The sequence below is a fragment of the Suncus etruscus genome, chromosome 2, assembly GCF_024139225.1.
Source record: "Suncus etruscus isolate mSunEtr1 chromosome 2, mSunEtr1.pri.cur, whole genome shotgun sequence".
NCBI classification, from domain to species: Eukaryota; Metazoa; Chordata; class Mammalia; order Eulipotyphla; family Soricidae; genus Suncus; species Suncus etruscus.
In genome coordinates this window covers 19,542,764-19,565,691 of record NC_064849.1, presented here as the reverse complement: position 1 = coordinate 19,565,691, position 22,928 = coordinate 19,542,764, and the positions used below count along the sequence as shown (strand labels likewise).

The window sequence follows — 22,928 nt, the reverse complement described above, 5'->3', positions numbered from 1 at the left end:
GTACTCCCCAGCCTGGGGCCTACTCACTCACGTTAGCACGCTGGCTGGCATCATCTGGGATTCAGGCGCTGCCTCGATAAGGGACTGCCAGGTGTTTGTGGAATTGGGGATTACAAAGCCAAATTCAAAGAACCATTCTGCAGGAAGAAGGAACAGTGGTTAAGTGGGCACTGCTGCTGTCCCAGGGTTCTTTGGCCTCGCTTCTGGAGCAACGTCTTCCTGCCCTGAGAACCACCAATGAAACAGTCGGAAACATTTCAGGCTGGAGGTCTGAGAAAGAACAGACTGTCCCCTTTGCCGTGGGGTCCCCCTGCTCAGGAATACCGGGAAGATACAGTATAGGCAAAGCTTCCTCAGCAGCAGTCAGAGAATAGGCCTTTGCACTGGGAATGTCAGCTTGAAGACTTGTATATGCATCTGCATAAACTCAAGCCAGAGAGGTTTTACCATGTCATGATTCCAACCTAAACACAGGCCTGCACTAACCCAGGCCACCACACTAGAAACCCTGGTGTTGAGCTCAGAACCTTCTGGAGTTGCCAGTTTTGCTTTAGTTTTCATTGCTCGCGCACGCGCATGTGCACAAGTGGGTGCGTGTGAGAGTGTGTGTGTGTGTGCTAGAGTTGCCAGTCTTGCTTTAGTTTTCATTGTGTGTGTGTGTGTGTGTGTGTGTGTGTGTGTGTATGTTTTCCCCATCTTGTTGGGAATAGGAAACCTGTCCTGCACTGAGTTATACAAGTACTGCTTTAATTCCCTGGGTCTCATCTTTTGTCCCTGTCATCCTAGGCTGGATTTCTGGCCTAGGGATAGCAGAATACCTTCTAAGCATTGCCCTTTGAAGTAAACTTTCTGTTCCAGGCGGAATTTTTCCATTTGTTCTGCTGAAGAGAAGTTCAATTCTCGAGACACTGCCTTGCACTTGAGAATTTTCTTGGGGACACGAGCTGGTAAGAAAAAAAAAAAATGAAGCCATTCAAATGAAAACAAAAATGATTACAATGATCCGATCCCAATATTCAAGAATCTAATTTTCCATTTTTTGGGGGTTAAGGAGTACTTGATGGTGCTCAAGATACTATTAGGGGTTACTCCTGGCATTGCTTGGAGGACCATGCGTAGTGTTGAGGAGCAAACCAAATTCAGTCTTAAGTCCTGTACTGTCATTTGGGGTCCTCCAGAAGCTTCTTACAGCTGCTTTAGAGACAATGCTATCTATCCATATTTTGGAGGATACCAGGGCAATAGTTTTTAGGATGCACCCAGCAGTACTAAAAGGTTACTCCTGACTCTGAGTTTGCACTGTTGGGATCAAATCTGAGGACCCCATATGCACAGCGTGAACACTAGATCTTTGAGTCATCTCCAAAAAGACAAGACTCAATAGACATGAAGATTCCCAAGTGGTCAAGTGATTTGACAGAAGACCATAAGCAACAACAGATTTAGAGTAGCTAAAGGCCTGAGGGGGTGTGGGCTGGATCAGGACCTTTGCATGAATCTGTTCTTTTGCCTTCTTTTTTGTTTGTTTGTTTTTGGGCCACACCCATTTGACGCTCAGAGGTTACTCCTGGCTCTGCGCTCAGAAATCGCCCCTGGCTTGCGGGGGACAATATGGGACGCTGGGTACGCTAGCGCTTGGAAGGCAGACACCTTACCTCTAGCGCCACCTTTCCGGCCCCTCTTTTGCCTTCTTTTGGGATTTGTTTTGTTTTGGGGCCACACTTGGCTGTGCATGCACGGGAGAGAGGAGGGAGGGGAGGTTTGGGCTATACTGGTGTCACTCAGGTATTTACTCCTGGCTCTATACTCAGGAATCACTCCAGGCAGGCTTGGGGGTGCAATATAGGATGCCAGAAATAGATATGGGTTGGCCACATGCAAAGCAAGTGCCTTTCCTGTTGTACCGTCTTTGCAGGCCCTGATTCTTTCGCAGTTGTTTTGTTTCATTTTAGATTTTGGGCGACACACGAGGGCACTCGGGTTAATCCTGGCAGGTTCGGGGACCATATAAGATGCCAGAGATTGAACCTGGGTTGGCAGCATGCAAGACAAACACCCTAGCCATTGTGCTATCACTCTGTAATACTCTTTTGTAATTTTCTGGGAGGGCCACATATGGTGGTGCTTAGGGCTTATTCCTGTCTTTGCATTCAGGGATCACTTTTGGCAGGACTAAGGTTACCATATGCGGTGCTGAGTATGGAACTTGAGTTGGTTGCACAAGGTGAACACTCTTACTTACTGTACTATCTATTGGCCCTCTGTTCTTCTTTGTTTTTTCTTTTCTTTTTTTTTGCCACACCTAGCAATGTGTAGGGTGACCCCTGCCAGTGCTCGGGGAAAATAGAAGGGGTACCAAGGAATCAAACCTGGGTCAGCTGTGTGTAAGGCAAGTGAGGCAAGTGCCCTATCCATTATACTATTGCTCTTATCTATTTGTTCTTTTATCTTAAACATTTTGTTTTTCATTTTATTACAGGGATATGAAACTATAAATTATTTAAATAATATTTTATAATTATTAACAATAATAATCAAATTATTTTATTAAGGAAAAAACCATTACATTTATATCTTTGGGTATGTTCTTGTTGTTGTTGTTGTTTTGGTTTTTTGGCCACACCCGTTTGATGCTCAGGGGTTATTCCTGGCCAAGCGCTCAGAAATCGTCCCTGGCTTGGGGGGACCATATGGGACACCGAGGATCGAACCCCTTCCTTGGCTAGCGCTTGCAAGGCAGACACCTTACCTCTAGCGCCACCTTGCTGGCTCCTTTGGGTATGTTCTAATGCAAAGAATGGTAGCACAGTAGGCCTGGGAAGTTGGGAAGTGGGAGTATGAGAGGTAGGAAGGGAGCAGAAGTATCAACAGGGTTAGACCCGGGTCAGTGCTGCTCCCCTGGCCTTAACCCTGTTCCCATAAGAGCTGCAGCAGAGCTGCGTGCAGCCAAGGTACCTTCGTGCTCCACTCCTGGGACGGACAGGTCTTCTGTTCCCTGCCAGAGGATCTTTCCTGTTTCAGCATCCCGAAGGTTCATCCAATTTCTGAGCAAATGGATTAAGGGAAAAAAACAGGCCCTAGAAGAGATTTCTATTTGATACTCATCTTACATTTGCTCATGCCAACTCTTGTTTACAGGTCTGCCAGACTGCTGACTGGCATAAAGACAGAGAAGGACGTGCAGGAGAGCACAGAGACGACTAAAGGAATAAAGAGGAACAGAGGAGATTTTTATTTGGGGGGAGGGGGCCACTGTTGGCAGTGCTTCGGGCACCACAGTGGTGCCAGGGATTTTAAATGGGGTTGGCAGCATGCAAGGCAAGCATCTTACTTCTTGTACTGTCTCACTAGCCAGAGAGATTTTTATTTATTGAGAAAATGTATTAATGAATACAAAATAAAACATTTTATAATAAGGGGCAGGGAGTTAGCTTAAAGGACCAAAGTGCATGGTTTGCATAGAGGCAGTCTGGGTTCAATCCCTGCTGCCATACAGTTCCCTGATCACTAAGTGGGTAGTCCAAGCACCAAGCCAAATAAAACATTTCCAACAAAATTCCCCCCCCCCCCAAACAAAATCTTACTTAGCTTACTAGATAAAAGACCCAAGGGGCTGGAGAGATAGCACAGGGGTAGGGCATTTGCCTTGCACGCAGACGGACAGTGGTTTAAATCCTAGCATCCCATTATGGTCCCTCGAGCCTGCCAGGAGCGATTTCTTTTTTTTTTTTTTTGTTTTTTTTTTTTTGGGCCACACCCGGTAATGCTCAGGGGTTACTCCTGGCTATGTGCTCAGAAGTTGCTCCTGGCTTGGGGGACCATATGGGACACCGGGGGATCGAACCTCGGTCTGTCCAAGGCTAGCGCAGGCAAGGCAGGCACCTTACCTTTAGCGCCACCGCCCGGCCCCCCCAGGAGCGATTTCTGAGTGTAGTGCCAGGAGTAACCTCTGAGCGCCGCTTGGTGTGACCCAAAAACCAAAAGAAAAAAAAAAGGACCCAAGGAAACATATGAGCTGTATTCAATCCAATCATCTCAGATAACTAATCAATAGTGAGAATCATAGTCATAAGCTTCATTCATTGATACTGCTGTTAAGTAGAAGACAGCCAAGATCACCAAAAACTCAGGAAACCATGTATCATGAAAGATAAAACAAAGAAGAGAAAATAAACATAAAAGAGAAAAGATACCAAGAGAACACTGGCAAAACAAAACAGAATGAAACAAATCCATCATGGCTGGAGAGACAGGATAAGAGTTAAGACACTCCTCTTGCATGTGGCTAATTCTAGTTCAATCCTATCACTGTGTAGGCAAATACTCTATCCACTGTGCTATCTCTCTGGCCTCGAAGGATACATATTAAATATTCTGAAGCCTTACTTCAATCATCGGCACCACATAGTCCTGAGTACCAAATTGGGAAAAGCCCCTGAGCACTAATGCATGTGGTCCCCAAACAAAATTACTTTTAAAAAATATTTTTTTGATCATACTCATCCGTGCGCCATTTACTCCTGGCACTGTGCTCAAGTATCATTCCTAGCAGGACTCAGCGAACCATACTGAGTGCAGTGTAAGCAACTTAACTGCTATACTCTCTCTCCAACTTCTATTAAACACCTTTTTTTGGGAGGGCACACTGATGCTGCTCTGGAGCCATTCCTGGCAGTATTAGGGAGACCACGTGGTGCTGGGGATCAAACCTGGGTTCTTGCATGCAATGTGTTCAGCCCTTTGAGCTGTCTCTCCAACTCCTCTTCATTTTGTCTCCAAACAAATTCATAAAGGAAGTTAACAGTATATATTTACTTAAGTCTTAGCTTATAATTTTTTTTTTTTTTTTTTTTTGGTTTTTGGGCCACACCCAGTAACGCTCAGGGGTTACTCCTGGCTATGTGCTCAGAAGTTGCTCCTGGCTTGGGGGACCATATGGGACACCGGGGGATCGAACCGCGGTCCGTCCAAGATTAGCGCAGGCAAGGCAGGCACCTTACCTTTAGCGCCACCGCCCGGCCCCTTAGCTTATAATTTTTATCACTGCAAATACACTTAGCCCATTTTGGGGTCTCCATAAAAGGAAATTTACTCAACTGAAAAAATAAATAGATCCTAAAGCTCTGGCTAGTCCACTGAGCTCAGAGGGGAAGGGAGAAAACCTTTTTTTTTTTTTTTTGTGGTTTTTGGGTCACACCCGGCAGTGCTCAGGGGTTACTCCTGGCTCCATGCTCAGAAATTGCTCCTGGCAGGCACGGGGGACCATATGGGACGCTGGGATTCGAACCGATGACCTCTTGCATGAAAGGCAAACGCCTTACCTCCATGCTATCTCTCCAGCCCGGGAGAAAACCTTTAACACTGTGGTACAGTGTTCTTTTTTTTTTTTTTTTTTGTTTGTTTGTTTTATTTTATTTATTTATTTTTTTGTTTTGTTTTTGGGTTACATCAGGCAGCGCTCAGGGATTACTCCTGGTTCTGAGCTCAGAAGTAGCTCCTGGCAGGCTCGGGGGACCATTTGGGATGCCGGGATTTGATCAGTGGTCTGTCCTGTGTTGATCATGTGCAAGGCAAACACCTTACAACTGTGCTATTGCTCCGGCCCCACTGCGTTACAGGTTTTTGTTTTTTGTGTTTTTGTTTTTTTCGGGCCACACCCGTTTGATGCTCAGGGGTTATTCCTGGCTAAGCGCTCAGAAATCGCCCCTGACTTGAGGGGACCATATGGGATGCTGGGGATCAAACCGTGGTCCTTCCTTGGCTAGCACTTGCAAGGCAGGTACCTTACCTCTAGCGCCACCTCACGGCCCCTGCGTTACAGTTTTAAGAAGAGAGAGTGCTCACTCATCACTCTGTTCTGCATATGTGTCACTCTTGCTCCCAGATGGGCTCCTAGTGCCAATACAGCATCATGAAGCTCAGATTTTGAAAAATGATGCACCTGAACAAAACAAGTCACTCCTAAAGTTTCAGGCTCATGTGCAAGTGGGGCTTTCTAGGAAAAGTGTTACAGGAAGAGCTGAGGACGCAAAGGGGCTTTGAGTATAAAGCAACAGATAGATCAGATTTAGCAGCTTTGAATAAAGAAAATACTGCCGTGGCCCCAGGTTAGCACAGAGAGCTTGGGAGCAAGGCTTACTCTTCATCAAAGTTAGTACTCTAACAGTAAACAGACAGTGCACTTAAATTCCTTCATTTTATAATTAGTGAGAAAACTAAAAATATGTGATTTAGGAAGTGACAGGACAGTGGGGAGTTTAGGGTTAGCTTTGTATGAAGTCGACCCCTAACATCACAAATAGTCCTCCAAGCCTACCAGGAGTGATACCTGAAGCACAGAGCCAGAAGTAAGCCCTAAGCATCGCCAGGTATGGCCCCAAAATCATATCAACCAATCAGCAAAAATACAAATCCTTGTTAGTAAAAAGAAATAAACGTAACTGAAGCGAAGTATCTTAGCAGTGAGAAAAGCTGGTTGCCCAATGAAACTGTACCTCTGGTTAAAAATGCTGGATAAGAAAGACATGCTTTGTTGGATGATCATCATTGAACTGGAAACACTCTTTTAAAATAACAAATTTAAATAAAATAAAAATTTTCTGCCAACCAGAGTTTTTCCACAGAAGTAGAGCCTGAGTTTTAAGACTCAAAGGTCATCACCTCCAATCTTGAAAGAGGAGAGGATTAGGTGGACAAGCTTTGCAGAAGGGGGCTGGCGTACTATTTATAAACACCACCTTCTGGGTCAGTGAGGTCTTTTCTCTTTGAAAAGCTCCTGGGGAGTTCTTGGCAGGAAGAGCACAAAGACTTCTCCTGCAGAGGATGTCCTGGTGGTGGAGAATATGGAACCAGGCAGGCAAAAGCAGTGCTCTCTCACACATAAAAGCTTTTTTAAAAATAAACTTCAGAGAACTCAAAAAAAAAAAAAAAGCTTCAGAGCAAATCCTGTATGTTGCATGCAAAGTCAAGTCTTTAGAAAGGTAATCATGGGGGCCCGGAGAGATAGCACAGCAGCGTTTGCCTTGCAAGCAGCCAATCCAGGACCTAAGGTGGTTGGTTCGAATCCCGGTGTCCCATATGGTCCCCCGTGCCTGCCAGGAGCTATTTCTGAGCAGACAGCCAGGAGTAACCCCTGGGCACTGCCGGGTGTGGCCCAAAAACCAAAAAAAAAAAAAAAAAGAAAGGTAATCATGGGAGAAAGAGAGAGACTGGACTCAATGCAGAAGGTTCCACAACCCCTTCTCTAGTCATGTTTTAAAGGACAGGCATAATTTCTTGTGATTTGGGGGGTAGTTCAGTGCAGGAGCTGAGATAGATCAGAGCTTCAAACTAAGGCCTGGGGACTGGGAAGAAGCAGATGAAGGAATAGGGTACTTCCTATAGATGGGAATACAGGATATAGAGCTGGGATAAAAGGATGTAGAGCATTTTCTAATAATCAACTACATGCATTTTGGAAGAAGCATACTGGTTCTTGGTGTACAAGTTAGTTTTAAATGGGAATGGTTCACATCAATTCTTAATGTGAATAAGACTGCATGCCAGTAATTCATAGGCCATTTGAGGGAGGAGGGAAGAATGAAAATTAGGATTAGGGAAAGTGATGAATCAGAGGCCCAGGGAAGGTAAAGAGGGGACAGAGGACAGAAACAAGAATGGGGAAGGGTAAAATAGCTCAGCAGGTAGGGCATTTGTCTTGCACATGACTGATCTGGATTTGATCTTTAGCATACCATATGGTCCTCTGAGCACTGTCAAGGATTGGTCCCTGAGTGCTGCTGGGTGTGGCCCAGGTCCCCGGGCCCCCCAAAAAAAAGAATGGGGGAAGAGATAGAGAAATGAAAGGAATGAAATAAGACACCAAGAACAAAAAACAAAGAAATGTCCACACACAATCCAGAACAAGGTCTGGTCAGGGCAGACAGGAAAGAGAAAGAAGAGGGCCAAGTATAGCAAGTATATCCAAAGCTTTCCCTTCTTCAGAAGGATTTAGGGCCCGGAGAGATAGCACAGTGGCGTTTGCCTTGCAAGCACCCGATCCAGGACCAAAGGTGGTTGGTTCAAATCCCGGTGTCCCATATGGTCCCTCGTGCCTGCCAGGAGCTATTTCTTTTTTTTTTTTTTTTTTTGGTTTTTGGGCCACACCCATTTGACGCTCAGGGGTTACTCCTGGCTATGCGCTCAGAAGTCGCTCCTGGCTTGGGGGACCATATGGGACACCGGGGGATCGAACCGCGGTCCGTCCTAGGCTAGTGCTGGCAAGGCAGGCACCTTACCTTTAGCGCCACCGCCCGGCCCCCAGGAGCTATTTCTGAGTCGGTAGCCAGGAGTAACCCCTGAGCAATGCTGGGTGTGGCCCAAAAACCAAAAACCAAAAAAAAAAAAAAAAAAAAAAAAGAAGGATTTATAGCCAAGCCTTGGTTAGTTGCTTTCATAGAAAGATGGAGGACTATATGCCTATAGCACATCAGAAAATGTTCATTGGCTGATTCAACTGTGGGTAATTTATCCTACAAAAACTTTTGTTTAGGGATCGGAGCCGTAGTGCAATTGGTAGAGCATTTGCCTAGCACGTGCTGACCTAGGATGGACCTCGGTTTGATCCCCCGGTGTCTCATATGGTCTCCCAAGCCAGGAGCGATTTCTGAGCGCATAGCCAGGAGTAACCCCTGAGTGTCACTGGGTGTGGCCCAAAAACAAACAAAAAAAATTTGTTTTGTTTTTTTTTTGGGCCAGACCCGGTGATGCTCAGGACTTACTCCTGGCTCGGTGCTCAGGAGTTACTCGTGGAAGTACACAGGGGACTATGTAATACTGGGGATCAAACCCAGGTTAGACACGTTCAAGGCAAACAGCCTACCTGCTGTGCTATTGCTCTGGCCCTATCCTACACATTTTTTGAGCACAAAAGGTTGCAGATATTGGGGGATTGAGTGACAGTACAGAGAACAGCTTGCCTTGTATGTGACTGACCTGAGCTCAACCTCTGGCATCCCTTATAGTTCCCTGAACCCACCAGTGATGATCCACATTACATCTAGAGTCAAGAGAAAGCCCTGAGCGCTGTCAGGTGTGGCTCCTTTACCCCCCAAAAAAGAAGAGGCTGCAGATCAAAGAGCATATTCACTAGAATGGGCACTTAGTAAGCAGTGCTTTAGCTAATACTATTAATACCTCATCATCTTATATACTCTCCAGATGACTTTGTTTTTCACTCATGCTTTCTCCTCTAATTGATCTTCCTCACAGAGGGAGGAAGTTTCTTAAAATTGTACATTACGGGCTAGAGTGATAGTACTGTAGGTAGGGCATTTGCGTTGCACATGGCAAACCCAGGATGGATCTTTGGCACTACATATGGTCCCCTGAGCCCTCCCAGGTGTTGCCCCCAAGCCCAACCCACTAAACTGTATATTAGATGTCAAGCCTGGCTATCCTCTGCACTTAATACAGTGTCCTCTGCAGGGTGTGAGGGCACTTAGTCGCTCTGCTCTTGCACATGATTTCCCTCCATTCTCCAAAAGTTTCCTTGGCTTGTGAAGCAACTCCTGCTGCCTCTGAGCCTAACTTTTCATATTCGGGTTCTTGTTCTAGAGGTCTCCCCTCAAAGTGTCTTGTAGCTACTCAGATTGTGCAGTTGAGTTATCCAAACTTGACCTAAGTTGGGGTTCCTTATGAGTCCCAAGCAACACGTGGCCCCACCCTAGCCCAATTTTTTTGGGGGACCAAACCAGTTGTGGGTCAAGGGTTACTTTTGACTCTGAACTCAGGAGTTACTCCTGGCAAACTCAGGGAAACCATATGGGATATTGGAGATTGAAACTAGGTTGGCTGAGTGCAAAGCAAGAACCCTTCCTGCTGTATTTTGCTTAGGCTCCTATCCTAGTTCCTTTTTTTTTTTTTTTAATTAGCTTAGTTTTAGAATAATTTGATATACAGAAAAGTCATAAATGAATTCCCAGACATTCCACATCCAGATTCCTATTATAAGCATCTTACATCTGTCACAATCGATGAAACAACATTGTGATTTATCATTAACTAAGGCCTACAGTATGGGTAGATGAGGTTTTAATTTAATGTCTTTTTCTTCTCCTAGGATCCCACATTACATGTAGTTGGCAGGTCTGAATCTCTTCTTAGCTGTGACAGTTCCTTAGACTTTCTTACTTATGATGACCTTGGCAGTACTGAGTACTGATGAGCTTGTTTCTGAGTATCTGTCAACTGGGGGTTTGTCTGATGTTATTCCTGTCACTGTCAAGGACACATGTCATCACATGACCGATCACTGCTGATGTGAGCCTTGATCACTTGGCTAAAAGCGTCTACAATTTTCCACTGTAAAGATACTCTTTCCCTCCTATCCATATTGTACTTGGGAAGAAAGTCACTACACATAGCTCAAGTGACAGAGTGAGTGGGAGTTAGTTCACTACCTTGATGGAGGTACCCTGATGGAGGAAGTTTGAATTATTTGGAATAATACACTGGGGTTGGTCTCCTCATTCATTTACTTATGCAACTATTTTATATCAATTCAGTTAATTTTATTATCAGTGACTGAATTCTACACCTATATTTTTATATCACAACACTAAGCAATCTTTTTTTGTTTTGTTTTGTTTTTTTTTTTTTTGGGCCACGATCAGGGGTTACTCCTGGCAGGCTCGGGGACCTTATGGGATACTGGGGATCGAAACCTGTCCTGAGTCAGTCGTGCACAAGGCAAATGCCTACCACTGTGCTATCACGCCAGTTCCCAACAACTTTAAAAAAATTTTTTTTTGGTTTTTAGGCCACACCCAGCGTTGCTCAGGGGTTACTCCTGAATGTCTGCTCAGAAATAGCTCCTGGCAGGCACGGGGGACCATATGGGACACCGGGATTTGAACCAACCACCTTTGGTCCTGGATCGGCTGCTTGCAAGGCAAACGCCGCTGTGCTATCTCTCCGGGCCTGATTTTAAAAATATTTAAGATAGTAAGCCCTGTGTGCCGCTGGGTGTAGCCAAAAACAAACAAAAATTAAGATACTCTAACTTTGATATAAACTATAAAAAAAAGATAGAGACCATAGATCATGCTGATATAAAATCAAAATGAGGGGCCAGAGCAATAGTACAAAGGAAGGGCGTTTGCCTTGCATGCAGCTGACCCAGGATGAGCCTGGGTGTGATCCATAGCATCCCTTTTGGTCCCCCAAGTCTGCCAAAATAGCTCTGTGCTCAGAAATTGCTCCTAGCAGGCTTGGGAGACCATATGAGATGCCAGAGATTGAACCTGGGCCCATCTGGGTCAGCAGCATGCAAGGAAAATGGCTCTACTGCTGTGCTATCTCTCCGGCCCCCATCCAGGAGAGACTTTTTTTCCCCCAGGAGAGATTTCTTTCTTTTTTTTTTTTTTTGTTTTTGGGCCACACCCGGTGACGCTCAGGGGTTACTCCTGGCTATGCGCTCAGAAGTCGCTCCTGGCTTGGGGGACCATATGGGACGCCGGGGGATCGAACTGCGGTCCGTCCTAGGCTAGCGCAGGCAAGGCAGGCACCTTACCTCTAGCGCCACCGCCCGGCCCCAAAGGAGAGATTTCTAAACACAGCTCCAGGAGTAATCTCTGAGGGCTGCCTTCGGGTGTGGACCAAAAACAAACAAAAAAGTCAAAATGAACAGCTAAGAAAAAGGAAAATACAACTGGCTTAGAGTAGAATACCCAAATTAGAGTACAGTTTCTATCATGTAATAGCTCTGAAATCTTTCATAACCTGTCTATGATTTTACTTTGTTAACAGAACTAATGGTATGAGTTTGGGGATGTGAGGGGAAGAAAGGAAAAAACAAAAATCGCCTAAAAACGAGTACTCTCACATCAGCCCCAAATATAACTTTTAATTATTTTAGTCAGACTGTTCTTTATTTTTTCTGAGGGGTGGAGGAATCACACTCAGGGTGATAGAGCTGCTCCTATCTGTATTTAGGGACCTGTTGGTATGCTCAAGGGACCATATGAAGTGCCAGGGATCAAAGTTAGATGCCTTAACCACTGTACTATCACTCTGACCTCATGGTCTCCCTAATTTTGATTATTTTTATATATACAGAGTTTTATTTTGTTGTGGGCCACACCTGCAATCCTCAGCACCTACTCCTCGTTTTCTGCTTAGAGATCACTTCAGGCGGGTATGGGGGACCATATGGGGTGCTGAGAATTGAATTTGGGTGAGCTGCATGCAAGGCACTATCCACTGTATCATTGCGCTGGTCATAATTTTAGATTTTTTTTTTTTGGTTTTTGGGCCACACCCAGCGTTGCTCAGGGGTTACTCCTGAATGTCTGCTCAGAAATAGCTCCTGGCAGGCACGGGGGACCATATGGGACACCGGGATTCGAACCAACCACCTTTGGTCCTGGATCGGTTGCTTGCAAGGCAAACGGCTGCTGTGCTATCTCTCCGGGCCCAATTTTAGATTTTTAAATAACAAATATTCAAAGGTAAATTTAGGTAATGGAAGGTAATATGTTTCTTTTGTTTTATTTTGTGGGGACCACACCCTGTGGCGCTCAGGGGTTACTCCTGGCTCTGCACTTAGAAATTGCTCCTGGGGCCAGGAAGGTGGCACTAGAGGTAAGGTGTCTGCCTTGCAAGCGCTAGTGTAGGACGGACCACGGTGTGGTTCGATCCCCGGCTTCCCATATGGTCCCCCCAAGCCAGGGGCGATTTCTGAGTGCATAGCCAGGAGTAACCCCTGAGCATCAAACGGGTGTGGCCCAAAAACCAAAAATCAAAAGAAAAAAAGAAAAAAAAGAAAGAAATTGCTCCTGGCAGGCTCAGGGAACATATAAGATGCTGGGGATGAAACCCAGGTCCATCCTGGGTTGGCCATGTGCAAGGCAAACACCCTACTGTTGTGCTATCGATCTAGCCCCGGGGTAATATGTTTCTTAACAATAGATGAGAAGAAACACTTTGTATTCAGAGAAGACAACAGATGAAAGAATGTTGATTACTCCCTCATGGAGAACAGATGCTCTCTATATACCAAGTCACAAGTGCAGCTTACTCAGGAAACATTCAAGTCAGAAGTGGGTCTGATATGCCTCTGAGTATTACTATTATTTAATGAGTCTGAGAGAAGGCATAGGCAATATAATTATGAGAAAAGAAAGATAAGAGATAGTACAGTGGTTAAAGTGACAATGCCTGGTATGTGCCTGACCAGGGTATGATTCCCAGCACCACATGGCCTCCTCGCATTGCCTGGTTTGAGCCTGAAGGTCCCTAAGCACCACAGGCTGGCCTGGGTAATGCTTGGCATCCTAGTATCCTCACAGCACCACATCCTCGAATTCTCACATGAACTGCTGGCCAGTTGAGTATGCTGGGAGGGGCCCCTGGGCCTCTGAAGCACTGGTTGGGAGTATCCCCCAAAGGAATATAAAATATAGGTAATGGACAAGAGAAAGCAAGTAGTAATAAAAACCAAGTAAGGCCGTTTGGCTCAACATTAGTACAAGTAAAGACTTCTTTGTGGCAGTTATACCAGGTAGTGGCCAGTATTTACTTCTGGCTTTGCACTTAGAGATCACTCCATATGAGGTGCCAGGGATCAAACCTGATCAGCCATGTGCAAGAGAAATACCTTATTACTCCAGCCCCACAAGTAATGTATTTTTGATGAACAAAAATCAAAAAGTATAATAGAATGAAAAATCTCATTTGCAAAAGCAACAACTAAATATACTTGGGAAGAAAAGCAACACAGTTGTACATGATAAAAACTTTAAATGCGGGCCCGGAGAGATAGCACAGTGGCGTTTGCCTTGCAAACAGCCGATCCAGGACCAAAGGTGGTTGGTTCGAATCCCGGTGTCCCATATGGTCCCCCGTGCCTGCCAGGAGCTATTTCTGAGCAGACATTCAGGAGTAACCCCTGAGCACCGCTGGGTGTGACCCAAAAAAAACAAAACAAAACAAAAAAAAAACTTTAAATGCAGGGCCGGAGAGATAGCACAGCGGTGTTTGCCTTGCAAGCAGCCGATCCAAGACCTAAGGTGGTCGGTTCAAATCCTGGTGTCCCATATGGTCCCCTGTGCCTGCCAAATCCCGGTGTCCCATATGGTCCCCTGTGCCTGCCAGGAGCTATTTCTGAGCAGATATCCAGGAGTAACCTCAGAGCACCCTGAGCACCACCAGGTGTGGCCAAAAAAACCCAAAAAAACAAACAAAACAAAAAACTTTAAATGCTTGGGGCTTGAGAGATAATACAGCAGGTACTATGCTTGCCTTACCTAGAACTGACCAGGTTAGATTAATACCCTGATACTGTCTCCAGAGTTCTACAGTGTAAGTGTCCCCTGAATGCAGAGCCAGAAGCAAGCCCTGTCTGGTGTGGCTCCCAAACAAAAAAAATAACAAGAAAATGTTAAATGCAGTTCAGGTATATATAAAACCTTAAAAAGAAAGGCATACCCCCCCAAAAAAGGCATAGCCTAATTTTATTTTTTTATTTTTATTTTTGGTTTTTCGAGGCACACCCGTTTGATGCTCAGGGGTTACTCCTGGCTAAGCGCTCAGAAATTGTTCCTGGCTTGGGGGGACCATATGGGACGCTGGGGGATGGAACCGCGGTCCTTCCTTGGCTAGCTCTTGCAAGGCAGACACCTTATCTCTAGCGCCACCTCGCCAGCCCCCCTAATTTTAGATAGAAAAACTTCGTATCATAAGAAGACAGTACTCTAGAAGTTAATCTGTAAAAATTTAATGCAAAATTCATAACTACAGAACAAAAGGAAAATAAAAAGACTGAATGATGGTGCAGAGGTTGGAGTTGCATGCTCTATTGAGTTTTAGTTTTATCCCTGACTCCTCACGGCCTACAACGGGATGCTCTCAGCACTCCTAGGGAGGCTCCAAACAAACAAACAAACAATCCATATGAGATGTATGAAAATTCTGAAGAGTAACAAGAAATATACTCTTCAAAATAAATATACTCTTCAAATTCTAAAACTTAAAAAAGCTATAGTAATTTGATGTAGCGGATATGATCAGACATAGCAATCAGAGAAAACAAAGCTCATCTAGGACACAAAATCAGTTGGATTTGGTACACATTATTGCGGACATTTTATTATTTATTGTAATAATTATTTATTATTATGTTTTTTGTTTGTTTTTGTTTTTGAGTCACACCTGGTGACGCTCAGGGGTTACTCCTGACTATGCTCAGAAATCACTCCTCTCTTGGGGACCATATGGGACGCTGGGAACCAAGAACCAAGGTCTGTCCTAGGCTAGCTAGCACGTGCAAGGCAGATGCCTAAATGCTTGCGCCCACTGCTCCGGCCCTATTATGCCTTGTTTTGAGGAAATACCCAGCATCGCTTAGGGGTTATTCTTGGTTCTGTGCTCAGGAATTACTCCTGGCAGTGCTCAGGGGACCATATGGGGGTGAGGATTGAACCTGGGTGGGCTGCATGCAAGGCAAGTGCCTTACCTGCTGTACCATGGCTCTGTTCCTTTCATTTTTTCTTTAAAATGTCTTTCAGATATGTCAAAGATTAAAAGGGAAAGAAACCAGAAATTTACTGAGGGAAAGTGTGAAAACTATGTTTCTAATTTATGTGACTAAAATTCCAGATTTCATTTTTTCTGACCAAATATCAAAGTTCTCAGTGCTAGTGTCATTGTTGTATTCTTCCCATTTAAAGTCTCCAAGGGTTCTAGGTTTTCTGAGATAAATTTGCTCCTCCATTTGATGTCCAAAAAACACATTTCCAGTTTCAAACTGAAAATACATTTTTGGTTTGGGAAAGTTTCCTTTATACTGTATAACTTTTTTATAGCTTGTAAAAATTTTAATCTGTATGTTACTTAAAAACAACAGCATAAATAACTGCTAAAATCACATTTTAGGAACAGCAATAGAACAGGGTAAGTTAAGACATATGGTTTGCTTGTAGCTGATCCTGGTTTGAGTCTTGGTCCTACATGTCTGGTCCCTACATTCCACTTATCTCTGAATGTGGCTTTGGAGGTCCCCTGAGTCCCAGGAGGTAGTTTGGATAACCTGAGGACCACATCCTCAGGCCCTAGCATGCACTGAGCTGACCTAATTTCTTTCTTTCTTGGACAAGTTTTCTCATTGATGAAACCCAGTAACTCTTTAGGGCCAGAGTGATAGTACAGTAGATAGGACATTTTGTATGTGGCCAATCTGGGTTCAATCCCTAGCATCCCATATGATCCCCTAAACCCACAAAGAGTGATTCCTGAGCGCAGAGCCAAGAGTAACTCCTGAGCTCTGTGGGGTGTGGCACAAAAACAAAGAAACAAAAAAACACAAACTACCACCCCCAAACAACAACCACCACCACCACCACCACCAGTCATTCTCTTGGCTGATTTGTCCAGGTTCCTTAGTACTTTAAATGCAGAGGATTTCCGCAGGGTCTTTGGAATCTGCTCAGCTGACTCTGCAACAGGCCTGTTAACTCTGGCCTCACTAGTTTTAAGTCTCACTAAGCAGATAGGTGTGGTTGCCTTGGGGTCAGAATTAGCAGCCTTGTCCTTACAGCTACTGACACAATATTCCAACCTCTCCCCTAATCAACACTTAAAAACCAGTTTGCATTGTCAGACAGCTCCTCCTCAAAGCCTTTTCTTGTCTTCCTCTGATTTGCTAGTGCCTACTTCCCACACACTCTCCTTGATTCTGAGCCCTTCTAAGTGCCTTTTCAGTGGCCTTTTGTATATAACTCTGTCTCCCTGATTTAACAGGCTATCCAAGGACAGAGTGTTTCCTCTAAGAGCTAATAGCAGAAAACAGGCAAATCTCAGGCTGAGAGTTCTAAAATTGTTCCACCAATCTCAGCAGTGTATTTGTCTGTCTTTTGGTAATAGAGCTAAGGGAAGACAATGGAAAAACTGCTTACAAATGATTAAGTTTGGGATACACTATGTAAATATGGTAATAGTTTTTCATAGGGTACATTTTCTCAGGAATGAAATTTCATTTATTTATTTTAGTTTTTGAGTTACACCTGACAATGCTCAGTCAGGGATTACTCCTGGTGGTATAGGATGTTGAGGATTGAAGCTGGTTTGGCCACTGCAAGGCAACTGCCTTTCCTACAGTATTATCTCTCCAATCCCTGAGCTATTATTTTAGAATTAAGCTTAAATTAAGACAAAATTAAGTACTAATCAATCAGTATTTTTTTTGGTTGTTGTTTTTTTTTTTTTTGGGGGGGGGGCTGTATCTGGCAATGCTTAGGGGTTACTCCTGGTTCTGCGCTCAGAAATCGCTACTGGCTCGGGGGACCATATGGGATGCTAGTGATCAAACCCGCATCCGTCCTGGGTCAGCCGTGTGCAAGGCAAATGCCCTACCACTGTGCTACCACTTCGGCCCTCACAATCAGTATTTTTTTTAATCTTACACTATAAAGCACCAGTGACCTCATTTTTCTTTCATTTTATATATATCTATATCTATATCTATATCTATATCTATATCTATATTTTTTTTTTTTGGTCACACCCAGCTGCGCTCAGGGATTACTCCTGGCTCTCTGCTCAGAAATCATTCCTGGCAGGCATGGGGGACCATATGGGATGCCGGAATTTGAACCACCGTCTGTCCTTTGTTGGCTGTATGCAAGGCAAATGCCTTACCATTGTGCTATCTCTCCGGCCCCTTATAATATTTATTAATAGGTATCTTAGAGTCATTTTATAGCTCTTATTTAGTTCTTATTTTCAATCTATTGAAAAGTAAGATGGGGACAGGTGAAGAGTATGAAGAACTGGACTAGAGGAGACATAGGGGCAGTGGTTAAGGGTCTTGGGCATTCTCATGTTAGTGGGGTACAGTAACTATATCAATATCATAAATGTTAGCACTATTACAAGCATGCTACTAAACATAATAAAAATTCATTATTTTAAAAGACAAAAATAAAAAAAAATAGAAAGTTGGGAGAGGGCAATAAAATAAAACAACACTCTGGGGTCAGAAGTTAAGGGACTTATTTGGCATGTGGCTGAGGCCATGATACTGGTTAAAATCCTGGACCAGGGGCCCGGAGAGATAGAACAGCGGCGTTTGCCTTGTAAGCCAGGACCAAAGATGGTTGGTTCGAATCCCGGTGTCCCATATGGTCCCCCGTGCCTGCCAGGAGCTATTTCTGAGCAGACAGCCAGGAGTAACCCCTGAGCAATGCCGGGTGTGGCCCAAAAACCAAAAAAAAAAAAAAAAAAAAAAAATCCTGGACCAGGCCGGGAGAGTTAGCACAGCGGTGTTTGCCTTGCAAGCAGCCGATCCAGGACCTAAGGTGGTTGGTTCGAATCCTGGTGTCCCATATGGTCACCCATGCCTGCTAGGAACTATTTCTGAGCAGACAGCCAGGAGTAACCCCTGAGCAATGCCGGGTGTGGCCAAAAAAAAAAAAAAAAAAAATCCTGGAACCACATATGGTTCCCTGAGCAGTACCCCCACCCGTCACAGAAAAGGGATTCTAGAAACAATCCTTGCCTGCTGTTTAAGAAAAGTTTATTAATTATTATTATAATTAACTTAATAGTAATATTTAAAATCTGTGTATCTGTTTTCCTATTTCTGAAAAAAGAATTTGTTTAGAGGGGCCGGAGAGATAGCATGGAGGTAAGGCGTTTGCCTTTCATGTAGAAGGACAGTGGTTCGAATCCTGGCATCCCATATGGTCCCCTGTGCCTGCCAGGGGCAATTTCTGAGCACAGAGCCAGAAGTAACCCCTGAGCACTGCCGGGTGTGACCCAAAAATCAAAAACCAAAAAAAAAAAGAATTTGTTTAGAAACCATCTGGTATCCCTACAGTTTTTCCAATTAAAAGTAGAGCTGTCTGTAGTTTCTTTTTCTCCTTTCTATCAGATGGAGAGTGGGGAACCTAAGAAAGAAATGTCATTTGGCTTGAAAAGTTTTCTTTCCTTGAGGATTTTCAGAAGTCTTTACATGTGTGAGGCCCTAGGTTATATCCTCAGCATTAGCTATAGAGGAAGATGGTCCTTAAGAACAGTTTAGAGCTGGGCGTGGTGGCGAGCGCCTGTAGTCCCAGCTACTTGGGAGGCTGAGGCCTGAGGATTGCTTGAGTCCAGGAGTTCTGGGCTGCAGTGCCCAATGCCAATCGGGTGTCCGTACTAAGTTCAGCATCAATACGGTGACCCCCGGGAAGGGGGGGACCACCAGGTTGCCTAAGGAGGGGCGAACCAGCCCAGGTTGGAAATGGAGCAGGTCAAAGCTCCCGTGCTGATCAGTAGTGGGATTGCGCCTGTGAATAGCCACTGCACTTCAGGCTGGGCAACACAGCGAGACCCTATCTCTTAAAAAAAAAAAAAAAAAAGAGAACAGTTTAGAATAACAGATTTTGGAAAATAGAATTTCTTGGGGCTGGAGTGGTGGCACAGTAGTAAGGCGTTTGCCTTGCACACATCTGACCTAGGATGGACTGTGGTTTGATCCCCTGGTGTCCCATATGGTCCCCCAAGCCAGGAGTGATTTATGAGCACACATCCAGGAGTAACTCTGAGTGTCACAGGGTGTGCCCCCCACAAAACAAAACAAAACAAAACAAAAAGTATATTAAAAAGAAAATAAAATAGAATTTTGTTTTTGTTTTCTTGGGTCACACCAGCTTTTAAAAATAGATGAGTTATATGTTTGTCATTTGGGTATACATATTAAACAACAATAACAAAAAAACTTAGAAGATATATATGGGGTGTTAAGGATTGAACCTAGGTTAGCCACATGCAAGTGCCCTAACCATTCTACTACTGTTCTGTCACAGAGGCTACTTTTTCTTTAAAGTACAATTTAATTTTAGGAATATATAAGCTATACAAAATTGTTTTTGGTTTGTAGATAAAATTATCTTTAAAAATCTGAGGAGATGGGGCCGGGCGGTGGCGCTTGAGGTAAGGTGCCTGCCTTGCCTGCGCTAGCCTTGGACGGACCACGGTTCGATCCCCCGGCGTCCCATATGGTCCCCCAAGCCAGGAGCAACTTCTGAGCACATAGCCAGGAGTAACCCCTGAGCATTACCGGGTATGGCCCAAAAACCAAAAAAAAAAAATCTGAGGAGGGAGGCAGATAAATTGTATCCCCTTTAGATAAAACAACTTTTCTTATTATTGAACCTCCTAAAAAGTTAGAACTTCATCTATAACACCACTGTAATATACCATCCCCTACAACATAAGACTTCTCTCTGTCAAAAAAGGATTATTTTTATGTCTTCCTAACATGACTTTTTTCCATTTATTTTAAGCCAAATATATTTCTGAAACATCAACCGTCTCTTCTAACAGGAATATACTTTCCACACTGCCTGGAGCAAAAGAGCCAAGATGAAACCAGCGGAGTGGGAAACACCTTCTAGGGCAGTGCTGACTTTGACCAAGGGACCCTGAAGTTCAATGCTGTTAACTGCTGGCAGGACTGGCTGCTGTCAATTTGTTCCTGTCATATTATTTTCTTTGCCTCAGTAAGAAGTCACAGGGGAGGACGACTAAGTTTGCTTTAGACTTGTAACAACAGCAGAGGCTAGGGATTCCCTCCCCTGCCTAACTTGATGCCTAGCTCCTCCCATGGAAACGAAGAAACTAGAGACAGAACATACCAAACAAAATGAGTTATTTGCTATTCCATGGAACTTTTGGTTGGCTACTTAGGAACACAGAGAGTGAAGAGACAAGAAATTCCACTTAGTTCCTTTCATCCCTACTTGGTTTAATTTTTTGGTTTTGGTTTTGTTTTTGGACCACACTTTAGGACTACTTAGGGACTTTGGGGCACAGTGCTTAGGGACTAATCCTGATGGAGCTCAGGGAACCATATGGGGTTTCAGGATAGAATCAGGGTTAGCCAAGTGCAAGGCCAGGCTATATTCTCCCTTCAGCCCCTATCTATGCACACATCCTTAGCTGCATGACTGAGGTACTGCTGGCATGTCTTCAAGGCAGTGTGTGGTGAGGACCACACATTTGGGCTGTGGTACTCACACAAGTCTGGCAGCACACACAGAGTGCATAATGTAGTGTCTCCACAGAAAACAGAGCTACATCACCGCACTATGACACTTGTGGGCAATGCTAGCATATAACTCCTGGAGCCTCATGCAGGCAAGGCAGAACTTCTGCCCCTAAACCATCCTGGTGCCCACACTGTTTAACTTCTCACAGCTTCTATTACAGCTAGCTGAGTCTGAAGGCTAAGTACTGACAGGGTTGCTTCCACACACGACTGCATCAAATGAGCTCCCAGGTTAATTACAGAATCACGTTCTCCAAGCACTGTAGCAACATCCATTTACTGGTTTTGAGTATCTACTATGGCTATGATCTGTAAGAGATTATACTTGGCACCCTGGATGAAGTGAATGTGGGTCTTCAATGTACTTTTACAACTTCTCATGAGCTAAAATTATTTCAAAATGAAGTTAAGTAGACAGTTACTCATAAACACCTATACCACTAGTTTCTAAGACAACATTAAAATTTTTTTGTTTTGTTTTGGGGCCATACCCAGTGACACTCAGGGGTTTACTCTTGGCTATGTGCTCAGAAATCGCTCCTGGGATGCCTCCATGCTGAACATGTGTCATGTGGACCCAACTTAGACTCCATGAGATTGGATAGTGATCGTCTAACCCTGAACCTCATATCCCAGACGTAGAATCAATATATTTCCCTGCAACACCAGGAACCAAACTTCCCCAGGGAAATTCCTAATACTGCTCTGGCGCCAACTTGCACCTGTTCTGATATGACATCCTGACAATGAAGAAATGGCAACAACTTGATCTAAGAACTGGGGTAAAAATTAGGAATACAAGAGAGAAAACTGACATTGTTTTAGGGAGGACAGATAAAGAGTTGGCAATAGTGTGGTGCTATGAGATCCTTCACAAGTTTCCAGGCTGATATGGAAAAGTAGTTCATGTAGAATATGTAGGTGGTAAGGTGGGAAGTACAACAAAGTACACTTGAAGATACAGTAATCATATGGCACAGATCCAGCAAAAAAATAAGAAGATTGGTAAATTGTGCTTATTATAATTTATTCCAATTGGCCTTGAGTGATATCACAAGGGACCCAGGGGCTAAGGGTGCCTATATGGGATACATGCTGAGAACAGTGGCAGAGGATGTCAACACTGGTGATGGGAATTGCCCTAATTCACTGTCACGATGTACTTTAAAATAACTGTGAATAAAATTAACTGAGAAAGACTTGTAATTCACATTGGTCTCAATAAATTTTTTTTTTTATTTTTGCTTTCTGGGCCACACCTGGCCTTGCTCAGGGGTAATTCCTGGCTCTGTGCTCAGAAATTGCCCCTGGCAGGCACAAGGGACCATACAGGATTCCAGGATTTGAACCACTGTCTGTCCTGGGTCAGCTGCTTGCAAGGCAAATGCCCTACCATTGTGCTAGCTCTCTGGCCCCTCAATAAAAATGATCAAAGAATTAGAATAAAGGGACCAGAGCGGTGACGCAGACAGTGGGGCATTTGCTTTGCACGTGCTAACCTCGAATGGACCATGGATAGATCCCAGGCATCCCATATTGTCCCCCAAGCCAGGGGAGATTTCTGAGTGCATAGCTGGGGGTAACCCCTGAGCGTCACCAGGTGTGGCCTAAAAACCAAAATTAAACAAACAAACACAAAAAGAAATAGAAAGAAAGGAATAAGTGATAAAGAAAATATAAGTAAACTGATATGATCTAAGGATGAGTAGGTCTTCTCTAAGTGGAAAAGTAAAAGAAGAAATCATAAAAAGGCAGGGAGAAGTGAAAGATGGTACTAGTGCAGTTGTGTACTTGGCATGCAGCTAATCTGGGTTATATCTCTGGCACCACAGGGTCCCTTAAGCATTGCTGCTGGGCTTAA

The 22,928-nt window shown here is 44.2% G+C and overlaps 1 protein-coding gene across 1 annotated transcript in view; it reads right to left on the bottom strand.

Annotated features, from left to right (window-relative positions):
* Positions 1 to 22,928, bottom strand: part of PDE6D (phosphodiesterase 6D) — a 69,796-nt gene that overhangs the window by 4,856 nt on the left and 42,012 nt on the right. Inside the window, exons 3-5 of the mRNA XM_049768908.1 lie at positions 2,956 to 3,044; positions 819 to 944; positions 32 to 137 (exon numbers count right to left, since the gene is read on the bottom strand). Of these exons, the coding sequence (XP_049624865.1) occupies positions 32 to 137; positions 819 to 944; positions 2,956 to 3,044 (321 nt within the window). The remainder of the gene's footprint in view (positions 1 to 31; positions 138 to 818; positions 945 to 2,955; positions 3,045 to 22,928) is intronic.